This window comes from Acipenser ruthenus, chromosome 2, assembly GCF_902713425.1.
Source record: "Acipenser ruthenus chromosome 2, fAciRut3.2 maternal haplotype, whole genome shotgun sequence".
NCBI classification, from domain to species: domain Eukaryota; kingdom Metazoa; phylum Chordata; class Actinopteri; order Acipenseriformes; family Acipenseridae; genus Acipenser; species Acipenser ruthenus.
The window spans coordinates 29348705-29366203 of NC_081190.1; the positions used below are offsets into that span (position 1 = coordinate 29348705).

Here is a 17499-nt window from a genome sequence, read left to right on the forward strand (position 1 = left end):
TATTTGCACAATACTTTATTAATATACACTCATTTATAAATATAAACTCGCATGAACTTAAGTTAACAAAGCAGGTTCTTGAGGATGGTTTATTCTTGCACTGTGTTTTATTTTTTAAGAATCGTCAGAAACAGATACACCTATTGCATTTGGGTTAATAAAGGTATAAAAGGTAGTTATTAAGGATGTGGGATAAAATCAGGTCGTATTTGTTATTTTGGATTCTAATTTTAATTAACAGTCTTTCCCTTTTGCTAGATTTTTTGGTGACGCCATCTGGTGGTGAAACGTTGTAATTGCTGCACTATTGATTTTTCAAGAGAATTTCCGTTTCTTAAAATATAATTTAATAGTCATAACTCCCATAACTACAGCCATACAGGCGCTCTCTTTCTTGTTCAGTTTGTAAAGCAAAATCCAAATACATTAATGATCTATTTTATCTAAGGGGCCACTATGCATTGATAACATAATATAATATATAGTACACCCATATATTGAAGTGATAGTTTGTATCACATGGCTTGTTGACACCATTTAACTATTCCTATTTAGCTGCAGTATATACAGTACATATTTCAATATAGTGTTTTTTTTTATTATTTCATAAATTCCGGATAATGTCAAACCGCCCAGCCATAGTCTGTCATATACCATGGTGAATGTATTTAGAATCTTACTGTTTATAATCTTAGCCCGATGTTAGTAAGTTTGCAGGTTTGATTAACAATTTTTAAATAGATGTTAAAAAGTGTGTGGGACAGATTTACTAAGCTATTGTACAGTGATAAGTTTTCACTACTTTAAAATGAAACAAACAAACGAAACTATTTAAGCCCCATCAGCATTTGTTTTACATACTGGCTTCAATATCACACAAGTGTCCAGAGAAACAAATGGAGCACCATTCAAAATGTTTTGCTCCAAAGTTTAAATTGCAACATGTATTAATGAAAGAGAAACACTTGTCAACGGACCTCATTCACAAATATCTAAGCATTCTAACTAGTCAAAACATTTGTTGTTGTAAAAATAATGTGATATCTTGTAACAATTGTAAGTCGCCCTGGATAAGGGTGTCTGCTAAGAAATAAATAAGAATAACAATCATTTGAGTTTCTTTTAGTATTTCAAAATTCAGCACTGTTGAGTGTTCGATAATTTGGGATGAAAAAATGCCTTGAACTCTAAAACCTCTTTACAAACAAGAGTCGATTAAACCTTTTTTGAATTCATCCAAACAATTTGATGCTAAATGATGATTCCTGAATGATTCTTGTTCTTCCATAGATTACTGTTCTGCACCCTCTATGTTGGCAGAATCCAGACTTTTTCAGTTTGTACTTCCAAATTGTTTCATGGTCCTGCAATAATCTGCAGTGGTTAAAGAAGGCCATGTCCAAGTTTCACTGTAGCTCAATAAAATAATACAACTGTAAGCAAGCTGTGGATGGCAATACAGCCACGCTGCGTTCTGTGCAATTGAAATTCCTTGAACAGGTATGTGCTACATTTAAAAACACAGTTCATGGAATTTTAAACATTCTAGCTTTCTGGATATTAATGTTGGCTCCTGTAAAACCTAGAAACTGGCCTTCTCAGAATTTTAGAGATCTGCCAATACTACACCTCAAGAAGGTTTAATGTGACTCATACAATGGATCTTGGGACATTGTTTCAAGCATTCAAAATGGAATCAGTATCTCATAAATGCTTGGGGTGCACACATCATCATCTGAATGAATGCTTTGTCATTCGTTGTAGTAGGGTTGTCTTTTAGAAGTTAGACAGTTATGCATCATATATAAGGAGGTGAAACTACAGCATACCAAACCAATCCTAGGAAAGTGTTCATTATGTTGCCGCTATCCCTACAGCTGTTTTTTTAAGTCACAATAATAAAACAAACAGCAATCAAACCATTGTGATAAACGTACAGTTCCTGGCACTGCATGCTGCATATCATTACATAATGGCACACAGTTGCACACACAATCAGGATAGTGGCTCCATAATAAATGTAATTTGAGTTTAGGTCTAGCTGACACATGTTTTGGCAAGTGCCTTCTCTAGTTTAACGAGTTCAACGGGTTAATGGAGTCGTTTTTAATTTCAGAGAAACCCAAATTAGCTCTCTGTGGCCATTTTTATACTGGCCTCAAATCTTAGTCATGAGTTCAGAAACAGTAATGAATGGTGAATAATGTTCCATAACAAATTAAAACTATGAAATAGTAGATGATAGTCTATTACGTATAATTTTAAAAACTGCAAACCACCTGCAGTTGCGTGGAGCTTAATAATGGATACTAAACTGAATGAACCAGGTGCTGTGCAGTCAGCTTTGAAGTGCAATATTGATAGCGATAATCGGTAGGGGCAAATGCTACAGCGCGATGAAGTTGCAGTGTTTTCCAATGTTGCAGTTACAATGTAGTTCAATTCGGTATGTTGGAAATAAACGTGTTGTAAAGTAAGTGTAATGAATCTCCTCCTAGCGGCTGACGAGTTAATAATAATACGTCCTTACCTCTCGACCAACTTGCTCTTCAGTTGAATTGTGAGACCTGCCTTTGAACCGCATTGTTTGCGTTCCAGTCCTTGCCTATCCATTTAATTCAATGGACTGAGAAGACAATTCATTACATAAGTATGGTCGATGAACTAGAACACCAGCATTACAAAGCGACAGTATCTGGCTCAGTCTCATTCCAAGGAGACGTGTAATTAAGCTACATATCATTGCTTGCATGACATTCTCTTCTTAAATTCTAGTTTTGTACAGGAATCAAGGAAAATAAAAAAAGGATAGAAACATAGAAAACAACATAAAGCAAACACTTTGAAGATTTTAATCTCAGACCATCTCCACGTAATATAAATATCACAAGTACACTGTGGGACCGGCTAGTGTAAGGTGACAACTGGTTGCTCCAGAATACCACAACATAACCAGTACCTTATCTAGTGGAGCCAGACCCCACCTCCTAAAGTTTCTGTCAGGCTATTTTTCCGGTTTGACCAGAAGACCTAGATGCATAGATCAGAAAATCGTCAAACTTGTGCAGATTCATTTAAATCTGAAAAGCACAGCGCGCTTGCATACCACCATGCGTACCCCAGTGGTCATGATTATCGGGATCGTTCTGGCCTCTTGCGGGTTGGTTTTGGATCTCGTCTCTACTGTGGCCCCGAACTGGATCGGTGAGGAACATTAAGGGCGGGGCACAAGATGAGGTGCTCCAACAGGGAATCTGGGATATCTGTCAAGCGTTTGATGCTTCCCGTACTCTCAAATGTGGCCAAACAGATGAAGACTACTTTAAACAACAAGTCATTACCTCAGCCAAAGGCCTGATGATTGCCTCGTTAATCGTAACCATGGCGGGGATTGTGGTAGCGTCCCTAGGGATCAGGTGCTGGGAAGAAACGCCGAACCTGTTGGTGGCTGGATTGGGAGGTATCTTGATCTTCATTTCAGGTATCTTGTGTATCATTCCAATCGCTTGGTACACCAGCCTCCTGAACACGATCAATGCGTCGGGCTCGGATATTCGTGTGGGGTACAGCATCGTCCTGGGATATATCGGTAGCTGTTTCATGTTCGTCGGTGGCGGAGCCTTGACTGTCTGTTTGTTCCAGTTGTGGCTCCGTAAAAAAGAAAAGCCGCCCAACAGCTACTTAAACAAATACTACAATAACGCAACTTCACCCAGGTCCTCCATAAATAGCGTTGATGTGCCTGATTTTATCAGGCACCAGCAGCCTGCCCATTTCACATCAAGAGTGCCCGGAAGATCGACCGAAGTTTGCGATTTTACTGGGCGACCCACACAGGTTGCACCCCATCAAACAATAGCCGACTTCTGCACAAATCGACCATTTTATGCAGATTTCTAAACTACAAAAAACTCACTGTGCGATTGAAAAGGGATTTTTTTTCTGTTTTTGAAAATGATTAATATTTCTTTATGAAGTTAAAAATATATAGAAATGGATAACACGATTTCAGCAACTAATTCTAATTAAAAAAAACTAAAAAAAAAAAAAAAAAAAACGCTACTCATGTCAAAGTCTTTGGAAAAGTCAACAAATACCTATCAGCAAACAGTAATTAATAAAGGGTTATATTGGGGGTTTATAAAATTAGGTGGACACTGTCATGGTGCTGTGAACAAAAACGATACACTGCTTAAACAAACGTGGCAGTGGGAGGCATCTAATTATGAGTCAAATAATGAGAGAGCGACTGGCTGGTTTGGAGGGTGCTATTATGATTATATGTCAGTGAATATGTGCAATATGTAATAAACACGTGTAAGCTTTATTTTTTATTTCGTAGCATTTATTTCTAGGTAAGAAGTGGTAGCTCATCTGTTGTCCATGTGAAGCAACAGGTGGTGATGGCATAAGAGAAAAGGCAGTCTTAACCTATTGGACCAGTTTTACAAGTTTTACAACGATGCTTCACCCTATTTGGAACTGTGGTATTAGAACTTACTAATTTCAGCATTGTTTTCTGAAATGTACAACACATCTATTATTGGGAATAATAGAGACAGATTTAAAAAATAATTTTAAACTGTGGTGTCCCACAATCATGTTAAAGCTATGATTCTTTGGCACTATGACCACTAATTTTCTAGTTTCCAGGGTAGTTTCACATACAGACTCAAAGTCCAGCTACAAGCTGCAGCAGCAGGAAACTATGCTGTATAAAAACTGAAAAGGGCTGTTTTCCAAATTGGGTTAAAAAGAACAATGAAGTATTTTCAGTTGTGTTTTCCTATTTAGTGTTAGCACTTGTAACATTATCGCATATGGTCTCATTTTTCTTTATATTTGGGTCATGTTTGTTTTTATACCTGAATTTAGCATTTGCACTTATTTCAAACACAGCTGACAAAGTTGCTGTTGCTGCCTCACCTAACCACGGTTTGTCTATTTCTGTTCAATGCTCTCACACCAGATAGAACACGTGGCACAGCACAGGGAGTGAACAGGTACCAACAAGCAACAGAAGACTTAGTTTTTATGTGCAATGCTATTGAAACATCTGCCTATCCCAAACAAAAGTAATAAAAAACAAGCAAAAAAAACAAAACAAGATACACGATTGATTATTATTCACAATATGTGTTAATTTCAGAAAAGTGTGGTACGGTTAATCTAGTAGGCCTGCTACGAGTCCAACTAGTAGTAATCCTGTGTGTTTCCTTTCTTTTTTAAATAAAGGTCAATAGCCGTAGATCAATCCAAGAGATTTCTGATACCCAGTTTAAACTGGAAAACCCCCGAACTGCTGGGTCTCAACCTGCTTACATTTTTTCCTCTTGATAGAAGTGATATGTAAAAGCATGTTCTGCTGCATGAGAGAATTATTTTTTTAAAAAAACTTTAAACTGGTTTCTAATAGTTTGGAGGTTCAGTAAACATCTGTCCTTTTTGTCGAATTACCAGTATCATTTTTACCAACTAGCATTTCCGCTCGAGGGAATGGTTTTTACATTGTTGTTTTGTATGTTCATGAATACAAACATGTTCTCCTGTGCAATCATTCATTTTGTTGGGGTGTTTTTAAAGTTCTGGTGACCCTCTGGTTTGAATTGGTTTCTGTTGTTTATGATTTGACAGAGTGGTACTCATTGGTGATTATCATACATAGAACTGTCCCTGCACTTGTTACCTGTAAAACAACTACTCTCAAACTCCCCCAAAAAGTGCTTCCAATACTGTAAAGTAAGGGACTGTAGTTACTTTTTAGTTCTGCTAAACTGGAGTTAGGGGCTAACTAAAATAACTATAGTTATTTTCCCAATACATAGTTGTATATTAAGCTTCCTAATAGGAAAAGAAAAAAGAAAAAAGTAAAGAAAACAACACACAGGTTTATAGTAAAGGCTACACATGGCAATCCCTGCCCAGATTCCAGTTAGTCTGGTATTCTGGTATATAAGTATCAGGTAAGAGTAACATTTTATGGAAATTCATGTTGAGGAAACATACAAAACAAACAAGCATAAAGGTTTTCCACTGGCGCTTTCCATATCCTATTTCTTTTTATTCTCCCACATCTCATAATAAAAGGCAGGGCCATTGTTGCTGGCAGTGTAATGTGACACCTGTTGTTCCTGCAGCTCCAGAATACCAACCCACAGATAAATATCTCACAAAACTAGTGCAGCCTAGGTCCCACCCACTGCCAGTTTCACCACAACACAGCAGTACAGAGAGCGCAGTCAAACTTACAAACTAAATCAGACTTATGCCAAGTCGACTGGAAGAGCACACACCACCATGCGTACCCCAGCGGTCATGATTATCGGGATCGTTCTGGCCCCTTGCGGGTTGGTTTTGGATCTCGTCTCTACTGTGGCCCCGAACTGGAGGGAGGTGAGGAACATTAAGGGCGGGGCACAAGATGAGGTGCTCCAACAGGGAATCTGGGATATCTGTCAAGCATTTGATACTTCCCGTACTCTCAAATGTGGCCAAACAGATGAAGACTACTTTAAACAACAAGTCATTACCTCAGCCAAGGGTCTGATGATTGCCTCGTTAATCGTAACCATGGCGGGGATTGTGGTAGCGTCCCTAGGGATCAGGTGCTGGGAAGAAACGCCGAACCTGTTGGTGGCTGGATTGGGAGGTATCTTGATCTTCATTTCAGGTATCTTGTGTATTATTCCAATCGCTTGGTACACCAGCCTCCTGAACACGATCAACGCGTCGGGCTCGGATATTCGTGTGGGGTACTGCATCGTCCTGGGATATATCGGTAGCTGTTTCATGTTCGTCGGTGGTGGGGCCTTGATTATTTGTTTGTTCCAGTTGTGCTTTAAAAAAAAGGAGCAACTGACCAACAGCCACTCCAACAAATATTACCACAATAACCCAAGTTCATCCAAATCCGTTATCAAGACAGTTGATGCGCGTGATTTTACCAGGCCCCAGCAGCCTACATCCTTGAGAAGACCGATTGAGGTCGGCGATTTTACTGTTCCACCGGTAAAGCCTGCACCAAAAAAAACAGTTAACATCACCGACTTCAGCACAAACGAACCGTGTGATGCAGATTTTTAACCTAACTCATTTTCATGTGGAATATGTGTTCGGAGAAATGATTGGATGTAACACTTAACTGACAAAGGCCTTCGGGTCAACCAACTAATGGAAAGGCACACAGTGGAGGTGAATATACTGCGTTTGTTTTTCGTAGAATTTGTACAACAGGACTTTCTTTTAACTGCACTTTCTTTTCTAACACAAGCGAACGAGCCCTCTGAAACAGTGGATCCATATTGCAAATTTGTAACCATTTGTAAAGACACTATGGTTCTTGGACGATGATCACTCTGAGAAGGATAGATGAAAAAAAAACAATTGTAATTAGTTCACTGTTAGTTTATGATTCCATTGTCATTTTTTTTTATAAACAAAGGCTTATTTGACTTTTGAAGAGCGTCTACTATACAATACAGGCAGGTATAATCTGATAAGGAGATAATTTAATTGTATTTTGTGTGTAATATGACATTCAAACTGAGCATTTTAGTACTGCCTGCACTGAAAAAGGTGTCTATTGATAGAAGCACAGTGCACACTTACACAGAGGATTCTCATAACCCAGCACTACTCCCGCTTTCATGTTTTGAACTCATTATTTTACTTACATTTGGTTTGTAATCTTTAAAAGATCAATACATTTGCAATAGAAATTATAAAACATATCTTGTTTCAGAACTATTTGATTTTCAAAGAGCTAGAACATGCACAAACTAAAATAAATGATACATTTTCAACTTGCATGTAGTTTACAGAACAATGTGTGGTGGGATTAACACATAATATAATTATTTAACCCAAAAAATCCAAAAGAGAATCAGGAATGTGGGCATACACAGGTGAAAGTTCTGTTTTACAGCAACCTGACTTGTCTTCGTTTCATGCTTTAGCTATGGTTTTTCATATCAGGACTTACGCTTTTATATTTTGAACACTTTTTTAGAGGAAATTAGCATTTTGTTGTTATCTCGTACATCTTAGATAAGTTACTTACTTGCATTATTCCTAATTACAATATATCATACATTGAAGTAAAACTAATTTTAATGCCATTATCTTAATAAAGGCGTTAGATGGAAGATTTGTCTGTTGTGGAGTAAGAGGCATTTATTGTGAAGGAATGTTCATCATCATCATCATCATCATTGTTTTTCTTATTCCTGTAAGTAAATGTGTCAGTATCATTTTAAAGCTGGGTTCTTTGACTATAGGGCCGGATGTCACAGAGACACATAGATTCCTGGGATAAGGAAGTCATTGATTAGTCAACAGCACCAGTATTAGAAACAATGATTGGGGAACAGAGCAATATAACACAGAATCACTTGCTGACTGCTCAAGTACCCATGCTGCTGAAATATGAAAATGCTTCCCTACTTAATGATGTAAAGGTTACTGCAAAACATGAACTGGCTGTAAAATACATTTTGCCTACAGTGAATATGTAAAAAATAAATGTTCTTTAAATGTTTGCTCTTATTTCTATGTGCTGAAATATGAACTCTGAGAAGTGATTGAGACATACAGTAGATGAGCAGTACATTTTCTCCATAAGGAGAGGATTCATCAGGGAAGCAAAAATGGATAGTTTAAGTAGTTCTTATCCTTTCTTTGATCACCTGACTTCCCCTAAAACATGGACAAATGTAAATATTTACAGAATATGTGGTGTATAAAAAGTCCCCTAAGATAGTTCTAGGACTTCTGATTTTCGGTTTTAACAGATAAAAACCCCACAATACAAAAATAAAAAAATGACTGGTGTTTAACCACTAAAACACCATAAAAACACTGAGTTCACGCTGACTTTAAATTATATATATCATAGCGACCCGGACAACTGGGGCCTCAAAAGACCCGCTGCTGTGGGTGTTATGTGTTATATGCGTTGTGTGTACTGGTATGCAGGCGAGTGTGTCTGCGCAGCCGCAGAGGACTGCGGGTGTGCACGTGTGTGAGTGGTGGCGGTGAGCCATTAAAAAAGTGTGTGCAACAGCCTTGAATGAGAGACAGTAGCTGCCTACGGTGTAAGAGGGGAAGCCAACTATAGTTGTGTTACAGTTCTGTTAATAAACAAAAGACTAAACGACACTCACCTTTTCAGCTTTATTGCTGGCGCTGCAAAGAAAAGGGACGGCGCTACAGTGGCGTCAGAGTGGGTTTCAGTTACTCCGGCATGCTATTGGAAGCCTGTAGGCTGGTCAGAAAGTCAGAGGGCGGACTAAAGGCTGACAGGGGAGAGTATAGCATGTTACGGGGGTAGGATTCAAGGTTGATAGGCGACGCAATCAAAATTAAGACATAAGCCCGATACCAGCTCCCGCAAGGGAGACGGCTCTTAATTGTACCGCGGTATCGGTGCTATGCTTCAGCACAGGAGGACCCGCGTACACGTCACACCTCCACCTGTAAGAAACCCCTGCCTGCGGGAACCGATAGTCACAATATATACTTTCCTAGAGCAACTGGGTAATGTCCCCCCTTCCTGACTTCGCGCATTGATTCGTTCTGAATACTCTAAATCCACCCCAACTAATTAGTGGCGACAAATTCCTACATTTGTATTGGAGGATTGTACATGCTTGCACGGTTTAAAAATAAATAAATAAATAATAATTTAATACGAAGCCTTGTTCTTGTTCCCGAGATTTAAAGATATATTAGTTTGACAGGAAGTATTTATGCAGTTGGGAGTTTAATTGCAAAATGAAAAAAAGCCTACACAGAACCACCAGAATATGCCCGTGACCATAAGGATTTTGTTGTGGAGGACAGTAAAGGAAAGGTGGCACAAGTTGGAGGCTGTGTGGTCCAGTGGTTAAAGAAAAGGGCTTGTAACCAGGAGATCCCTGGTTCAAATCCCCCCTCAGTCACTGACTCACTGTGTGACCCTGAGCAAGTCACTTAACCTCCTTGTGCTCCGTCTTTTGGGCGAGATGTAGTTGCAAGTGACTCTGTAGCTGATGCATAGTTCACACACCCTAGTCTCTGTCGACTTGGATAAAGGCGTCTGCTAAATAAACAAATAATAACAAATAAGTACTGCCAAGTTACTATACATATTGGTGACAGAAAAACAATTAAGTTATTATTATTATTTGTTTATTTAGCAGACGCCTTTATCCAAGGCGACTTACAGAGACTAGGGTGTGTGAACTATGCGTCAGCTGCAGAGTCACTTACAATTACGTCTCACCCGAAAGACGGAGCACAAGGAGGTTAAGTGACTTGCTCAGGGTCACACAATGAGTCAGTGGCTGAGGTGGGGTTTGAACCAGGGACCTCCTGGTTACAAGTTCTTTTCTTTAACCACTGGACCTAAGTTACCAAAAACTATAATTTATTACAGCACATAAAAAGCAAGACTCCCCCCCCCCCCCCATGTTAGCAAATACTAGGCTGTCCGGGTGGGGCTTGTAAAATGTTGAGTATAGACAAATAACCAGCTATGTGAACAAAGGGAAAAATGGAGCTCAGATATGACAGCTATGCCTCTTGCTGCTGCATGGAGTTGCAACAGGATGCCTAGTGACAAAAAAGTGTTAAGGAAAGAGGAAGCTTGTATGCCCACCTGCAGGTTAAACTACCATAGGTAATGTAATGAAAACCAACTGGTTCCAATTAAGCAGGGTACACAGGTGGTTAAACTATGAAATAATGTATACAGTCACCCAGGAATCCTATTTAGTGTACAATTGAACAGGATTGTGGGACATTGCAGCTTTAAAAAAAAAAAAAGGTTCATACACGTGTTTTGGCAGAGTTGTTTTTCAACAGAAACTGGCTCGTTTGGCAGCTGTAAAACCAGTTTCAATTGTTTAGATTGTTTGCACGGTGAATGGAATGACATTTGATTTTGGAATGTGACCAGCCTTTTAAACTGCAAATGTGAAATACATTGACACAAAGGTCACAAATATTTCTACCACCCAATCAAGTACAATTCCACAACCACTTTGGATAAATGGTGATGTGTATTTTATATGATCAAAGAAAAAATAGGATTGTGTAAGCCAATCAGTCATTTTACAGATCAATATTGTACTTCAGTAATGCCCCATTTTATAATATGCAATTTTGCTTTGACCCCCCCCCCCCCCAGAGTTGGGTGGATACCGTCTTCATGTGTTGTAGAAGGTCACACAGCGACTGGATATTAAATGTTTAGTACATCTTTTAAATATTAAACTACTTACTAATTTATTTTCTATGAACACATGTTGGAGACTACTTTATGTTTAGAACAGTACGAATATGTCTATATAGGACTACATCCATAAATGTGGCAAGGGTATTATTGTAAACCATTGCTGAAGCATACTACAGTTGTATGGAGTATACTTATTTTTACATGGTTTACAGTTAATGTGTAGGTTTACAGAATGTTTGGAAGGGTATGGTGAACCATATTTATTTACTATAGTAGTTTACCAAATGTTTCTGTAAACGATTATAGAATATGTAAATGTTTAACTATCAAGTAAACCCTTTAAACATTTCCGCTTCTGTAGTTCTGCCAGGTTGTACAGCATCATTGTAGGTGGTCCAGCAGTTAAAGAAAAGGGCTTGTAACCAGGAGGTCCCCGGTTCAAGTCCCAGATCACTGTGTGACCCTGAGCAAGTCACTTAACCTCCTTGGGCGCCATCTTTCGAATGAGATATTGTGATTCTGCAGCTGATGCGTTGTTCACACACCCTAGTCTGTTGCTTTGAATAAAAGACGTCTGCGAAATAAACTTAAATCATTGTCAGCTATAAAACAGGGGTGTAAAAAACCAGACTTAAGGTCCTCTTGATAAAAATAAAGTGCGCCGATTGTCCGAGATGACAACATTTAAAAAGGCAAGATTCTACACCAAGTATTTATTAATGTTCTTAGGTCTGGTACAAGAACCACAAATTATGTCAGCCTCAATATTTATAACAAAAGTAATTTCTTTCCAAGTACAGAGGCCTATTTTATTGTCATTCTGGGGACAATTATTTTTCAAAATGAAAAAAAAAAACAAAAGTGCATATCTTAGACTTCAAACTTTATTAGTTAACACAAAATACAATATATATTTTTATTCTGGCAACATCTAAAGGCTTCTACGTTTCCAACGGGCTCATCAGTTCCTGGTAATAAAAATAAAAAGAAAGTCAATAATGATGTATTCCTTTGTAACTTGGAATATTACAAAACACCAATAGAAATGCATTGGAAGCCCCAATATTAATGAACTATACATAAATTTCAAGAAATAATTCTATTGAAATGGCAGAACAAATGTTTATTTAAAAAAAAAATAAAAAAAAAACCCTGTTAAACTACTGATTTAAAAGACAAACCATGACATTCATTCAAAATGGAGTGGTTTTAAACCCTTACGTGCCCCCCATTAAACACCAATATGACAAATTACCGCCTCAGCATCATAGGTTTCATTGGCAAACGTCTGACTGGAAGCCTGGTCTGGTGAAGAGTCCATTGTCTTCATGTCTCTCTCCGTTGCAACTGCTTGTGCATTCCTGATAAATAGAACACTATCAGTTACAGGTCGCTCAATTATAATTAACGTTTATAACAACTGATGCCTCTCGTGAACATGTACAGTTACCCAACTACAAATGGAATCTTGCTTCTACAGATTGACACAGTGGTACTGAAGTTCAGCCAGTTCAAATTAAGTCATGGGTATAGTGGATTTAATAGACCGAACAATCTTGTTTTAGAAACCAAAAAATGTAAAGACCTTGGGATCTTTGAAAAATACTAGATTTAGCCCAAAAGCCTAGCATTTAGCTGATCTACTGAGAAGCAGGGAAGTGTCAAGTCTGAGTGAAGAAAGGAACATTGACAGATCCAATAAAAGTAAGGTATTATTTTGCACTGTGGGACTGAAAAGGTCAAGGGAGTTTTGAAATCAGCCAGCTCCTCACAAACCTACTAAAACATCAGTAAAGGGGTTTATTGTATACCTTTGTGCCAACCTGGCTTTCCTCTTCAGAACAGCATATATCACGCCTGCTACAAAAAGTGTTACCAAGACAAGAACAACACTCAGCGTCAAGGGAACGGCAATTGACTCGAACACTTTGCCATCACAGAACTCTCCTGTGTAACCCAACTTGCAGTCACATGACACTTTGTTGTCAACCACCACACAGTCACCATTCAGGTGACATATTTCTTTGTCACAAGGCTGGGATCCCAGATTTCGAACCAAAACCTCCTCTTCCGTAGTCATTATGCTCTGGTATGAGGCAAAGGTGGTAGGAATGATTTCAGCAATGTCAGCATGTGGAGATGGAGGGCTCCGTGGAACAGCTGCAGGCCCGAGTCCAGATTTCACCGTTCCTTCAGTTAAATGACCTATGTGAGCAGAAGTTACATTTTAAAAAAAGTTATACCCTTGCAACAGACTGCCATTAAGTGTGTGCTGAAAGAAATACGTACAGTTGCACCAGAAAAATATTCAAAACATTACCCATAGCTATAGACTATTTTATTTTAAAAATTAGTTCTGTTCTTGGTTATACAATAAGCACTATGGATATGGAAAATTAAAAGTAACAGGCTGCACCACACCCAATTGAGACATGAATGTTATTCTGCCACCAATTTAACAAGATTGGCAGTCCTTATGGTGAAACTAGTAATTCTTATCATCCAAACCATTACAAAAATGACATATATAAAAATAGTATACATGGGAGAATAAAGTAAAAATTCTTAAAAAAACAAAAGCACGTAGTCTTGCACTGTAAATGTAAACTGTGCACAGAGAAGCAGGTGGTAAATGCAGTGTACCATACTGCTGTTGTAGATGAGCTGTTAATATCAATTGACATGGTCTTTTTTTAAAGTAGAACAGTATGTGTACTTATAGGATCAGGCTTTTCCTCTTCAGAAAGATTTCAACTTTAAAATAAATAAAGGAATATAAATCTGCCATAGGTACAGGATATTGTTTACTTTTTAAACCCTTAAGGAAAATTAAAGTGCTTATAAAAACAGTAGCTGTTTAAGTTCCTGTATGATCTTCGATGTGCGATGCTGTAGCCTTGTGAATGTGCAGTTCTTGATTTTTCACTGTACAGTAGACAAAGCATTTTGCAAGCTGCATTGACCTATATATCAAAATGGCTAAAGCCTCAATAAAACTCCTATACTTATGAAAATAAGCTGAAGGGATCTCCTATTGATATCCGTAGCTTCCAAGGACACATTCAGAAGATCAGACATTTATACATCACACTACCATTTCACCAGGACACTTCAAAAGGGAATGGAGTTAGCAGAGGGTAATAAAATCCTAACTACCACCAAAATAAAAGACTTGTGCAAATGGCAAAACTACAGACACTCACTGAGCATTGTATTCCCCTCAGATGTTAGTTTAAAGAGACCCTTCATGTCTACAACATGCCCCCCCCCCCCATCACTACAATAAAAAAGTGTATCAATGTACCTATATTTTAAAATGAATACAACTTCAAAACGGTCAGGATGAATAGTTGAACAAGGTGTGGAAGACGTCAAATCTAGTAAAGCCAGTTTCTGTAGGAAAATCTGCTTCGTGTCGATTATCAAAAAGTCCTTCCAACAATTCTAGGCTTCAAGGTTTACATTTGCATCTACAGTATGCAAGTTATCACATTTATAATTATTGCACATGTATTAAATTGTATAAATAGTTTACTTACTGCAGACTGACAGATACACAAGGCTCGACTCCCTGGATTGGCAGTCCTGTGACAGTCCAACCAGTAATCAGATTCTCGTGAGAACTACAGCTCCTCCTTTCATTTACTTCAACAAAATGACTAAAACTGGACACGCCTTTTTGAAACTTGAAATTATGCCAGGAATGAAGAATTAAAAAAAAAAAAGTTGCAATAAGCTGAATTTTATTTTCACAATCAGAAGAGAATCATATCTGCTGTGCTCCTCAAACATCCATCTGAATTGGGCTATTTAGGTCAATGCTATGCAATACATTTAATTTATCGGATTGTTAAAGCTGGGAAGAGTTTATAAAATGACAGTTCAATTAGCAGTATTTATTGGCAGCACGCCATAATACAGGAATAAATGATCACTACACTTTACTGGTAATAACCACTCTGTTTACAAATCACTATGTAAGCTACCCTCAAATCAATAAACATCAGTTTAACCTAACAGTGAATATTTTACAGTTTATTTATCTTCTCCAAATTATTCCTCTCCTGCAAGTATCTTTAAGGTCCCTGCCTCCATTGACTTTCTGGGCTGAACTGTTGGTTTTGTTACCTGAAGAACCAAGATTGTGCTTTTTATTTTAAAAACATGCACATCTGTGAGAGCGATTCAGTGTCAATAGCCCCAGACTGCGTGACAGACAAAAGAACAAACAGCATGAGCAAATGATAGAAAAAATTAAAAAGCACAGTAAAAGATGATATTTACACAATACTTTATTTAGGACTTACTTTGCTAATTTTGGTCATCTGTTACTAGTGAGAAAAGTGGCACTTAATTCTGTACTACCTTGTTAATCTGGCCAGAGATTCATTTGTAAGCTTGTTTCGGGCATCATTTGATGACATTCATGACTGAAAAGCTGGATTTACACATGTACGTTGATCCAAACGTTGAGCACAAGGAGACCAGGTTTGGATACTTCTGGTGTCCAGAATATTCTGTGCGTCAGAAATTTGCAGATGGACTAGTTCCAGCTGCAGTGCACCCTTGTTTAATATGGGGAGGACCTCGCAGACATGAAATGCAAAGTCGCCCTCAGATAGTATGGAGAAAGGTTTACAAACAAATGCAATTACATCCTTCGGAATGATATAATCTCAACTCAGGCACTGAAGTTGTTCCTTACCTGTTGAAGGAAGCTTCTCATGATGGGACTGATTACATGATCAGACTCGAGTGCTGATCGGTAGCTGTGGAGTTAAGAGAAATGCAAGCGCTTCACAAAGCTCAAATCCAAGAAATCTATCTGTCTTCTTCTGAAAAGCTTTCAGCTTCGACAAGGTCGCAGATTGTCCTCCCTGCCTTGCAGCTGCACATTAATGTATTCAGGTGGCCAAATGTCACAAAAACACTACTTTGAGATTAAAATTTATTTTATGGAAGGAAAAGATATTCAGCGGCCTTCTTGTGGGCACCATGTTGAAGGAACTCAATGTGAGACTTGAGCTCGCAGAAGCGTGCTTTTTATCACAGCACACTGTGTATGATGCAGTGCCTTCATTTTTGGCACTACTTCCAGTGGTTCTGCAAGACCTTTGTGCTTGCCCAGCATTGAAGATGCCCCATCCGTTACCAGAAAGCAAATCTTGCTTAGCAAGAGTCCGTGTTCCTCAACTGCACAAATTTGCACAAATGTCTCCACTGGCGTACGTTTCTAGAGAGATCAAACCCAATAGATCCTCTTGAAAGATTTGGCCATCAAAGTATCTCGCATACAAAACGCAACTTCATTATGTCCTCGTCCTTTGAGTCAACAGCCAGTGACACAAACTCAGTACCTCTCGGACCGTTCAATAAATGGAGCACTTCATTATCCAATGCAGTCGTATCCGACAGGGGAACTTGCTTGACAGTGTTCATGACTGTTGCTTTCGTTGTCTCATCAACTACCACTTCCTCAAAGATGACACGTTGGATGCAGTTATGTTTATTTTCCCTCTGCTTAATATCACACCATGTATTTAATTTAGAAACTTTTCATTTACATTGAAACACAATGGAGTTACAATGTGTTGATGCATATTTAGACTTTCAGTACTACACTATTAAAAATCAGGAACTTCAGATGCTTCTACAACAAAGCCATCATTAATTGACATCAGGTATGGTGGCAAATTTACCTTTGCCCCACCTTTCCCCAAGCAAAATTACTTACTTAGTCTACTGCTGTTTGCGCAAGCGAAGCCATACAGATTTACATTGTGAGCCGGCTTTTCACTTGTGAAAATATATTGATGCACCACCATTTCTACGTAACATTACTGTGATCTCAGGCTGTATATACATTTGACAGCCAGGGTCTTTAAACTAAACGACAACCATGTCTACTTTTCATTGGTTAGTTTCCCTTTACAAACAAATTCTACTCACCACAAGTCAACAGACTGCCTCACTGAGTGATACTATAACATGCAAAGTTACATTTAAATACACAGGTTGTTTTACATGTCAGCACACTTTACTTACAATTCTCCTCATCAGATTCATCCAGGCAGTCAGCCTGCCCATCGCAGAACCTCTCTCTCAGCAGACACTTCCGTCCATCTTTGCAAGGCCTGGTCATCTCTGGGCACCTCACATCCTTCCCACAGGCTGTTGCATTAGTTGAGTTGTAGCCTATATGACACTTGCAGGTCCTCCCTCCTGGGTAAGGTAGACAGATGTGGCTGCACCCGCCATTCTTTTCCACACAGTGGTTTGTCCCT

At 38.5% G+C, this 17499-nt stretch overlaps 2 protein-coding genes and 1 pseudogene across 7 annotated transcripts in view; 2 read left to right on the forward strand and 1 right to left on the reverse strand.

Moving 5' to 3' along the window:
- The first annotated feature begins 2696 nt into the window (after positions 1 to 2696).
- On the forward strand, positions 2697 to 5890 carry LOC117968142 (claudin-23-like; annotated as a pseudogene).
- A 76-nt stretch (positions 5891 to 5966) lies between these two features.
- LOC117408974 (claudin-23-like) lies at positions 5967 to 8536 on the forward strand. Its single transcript, XM_034014458.3, has one exon. The coding sequence runs from the start codon at positions 6298 to 6300 to the stop codon at positions 7081 to 7083; it is 786 nt and encodes a 261-aa protein (XP_033870349.3). The 5' UTR covers positions 5967 to 6297; the 3' UTR covers positions 7084 to 8536.
- A 3545-nt stretch (positions 8537 to 12081) lies between these two features.
- The window catches only part of LOC131698877 (low-density lipoprotein receptor-related protein 2-like), a 38207-nt gene continuing 32789 nt past the window's right edge, over positions 12082 to 17499 (reverse strand). For all 6 annotated transcript variants that reach the window (XM_058993538.1, XM_058993556.1, XM_058993542.1 and 3 more), the window contains 4 exons: positions 17261 to 17497; positions 13027 to 13420; positions 12471 to 12576; positions 12082 to 12183 (listed from right to left, as the gene is read on the reverse strand). In XM_058993538.1, the coding sequence (XP_058849521.1) occupies positions 12157 to 12183; positions 12471 to 12576; positions 13027 to 13420; positions 17261 to 17497 (764 nt within the window). In that variant the 3' untranslated portion in view covers positions 12082 to 12156. The remainder of the gene's footprint in view (positions 12184 to 12470; positions 12577 to 13026; positions 13421 to 17260; positions 17498 to 17499) is intronic.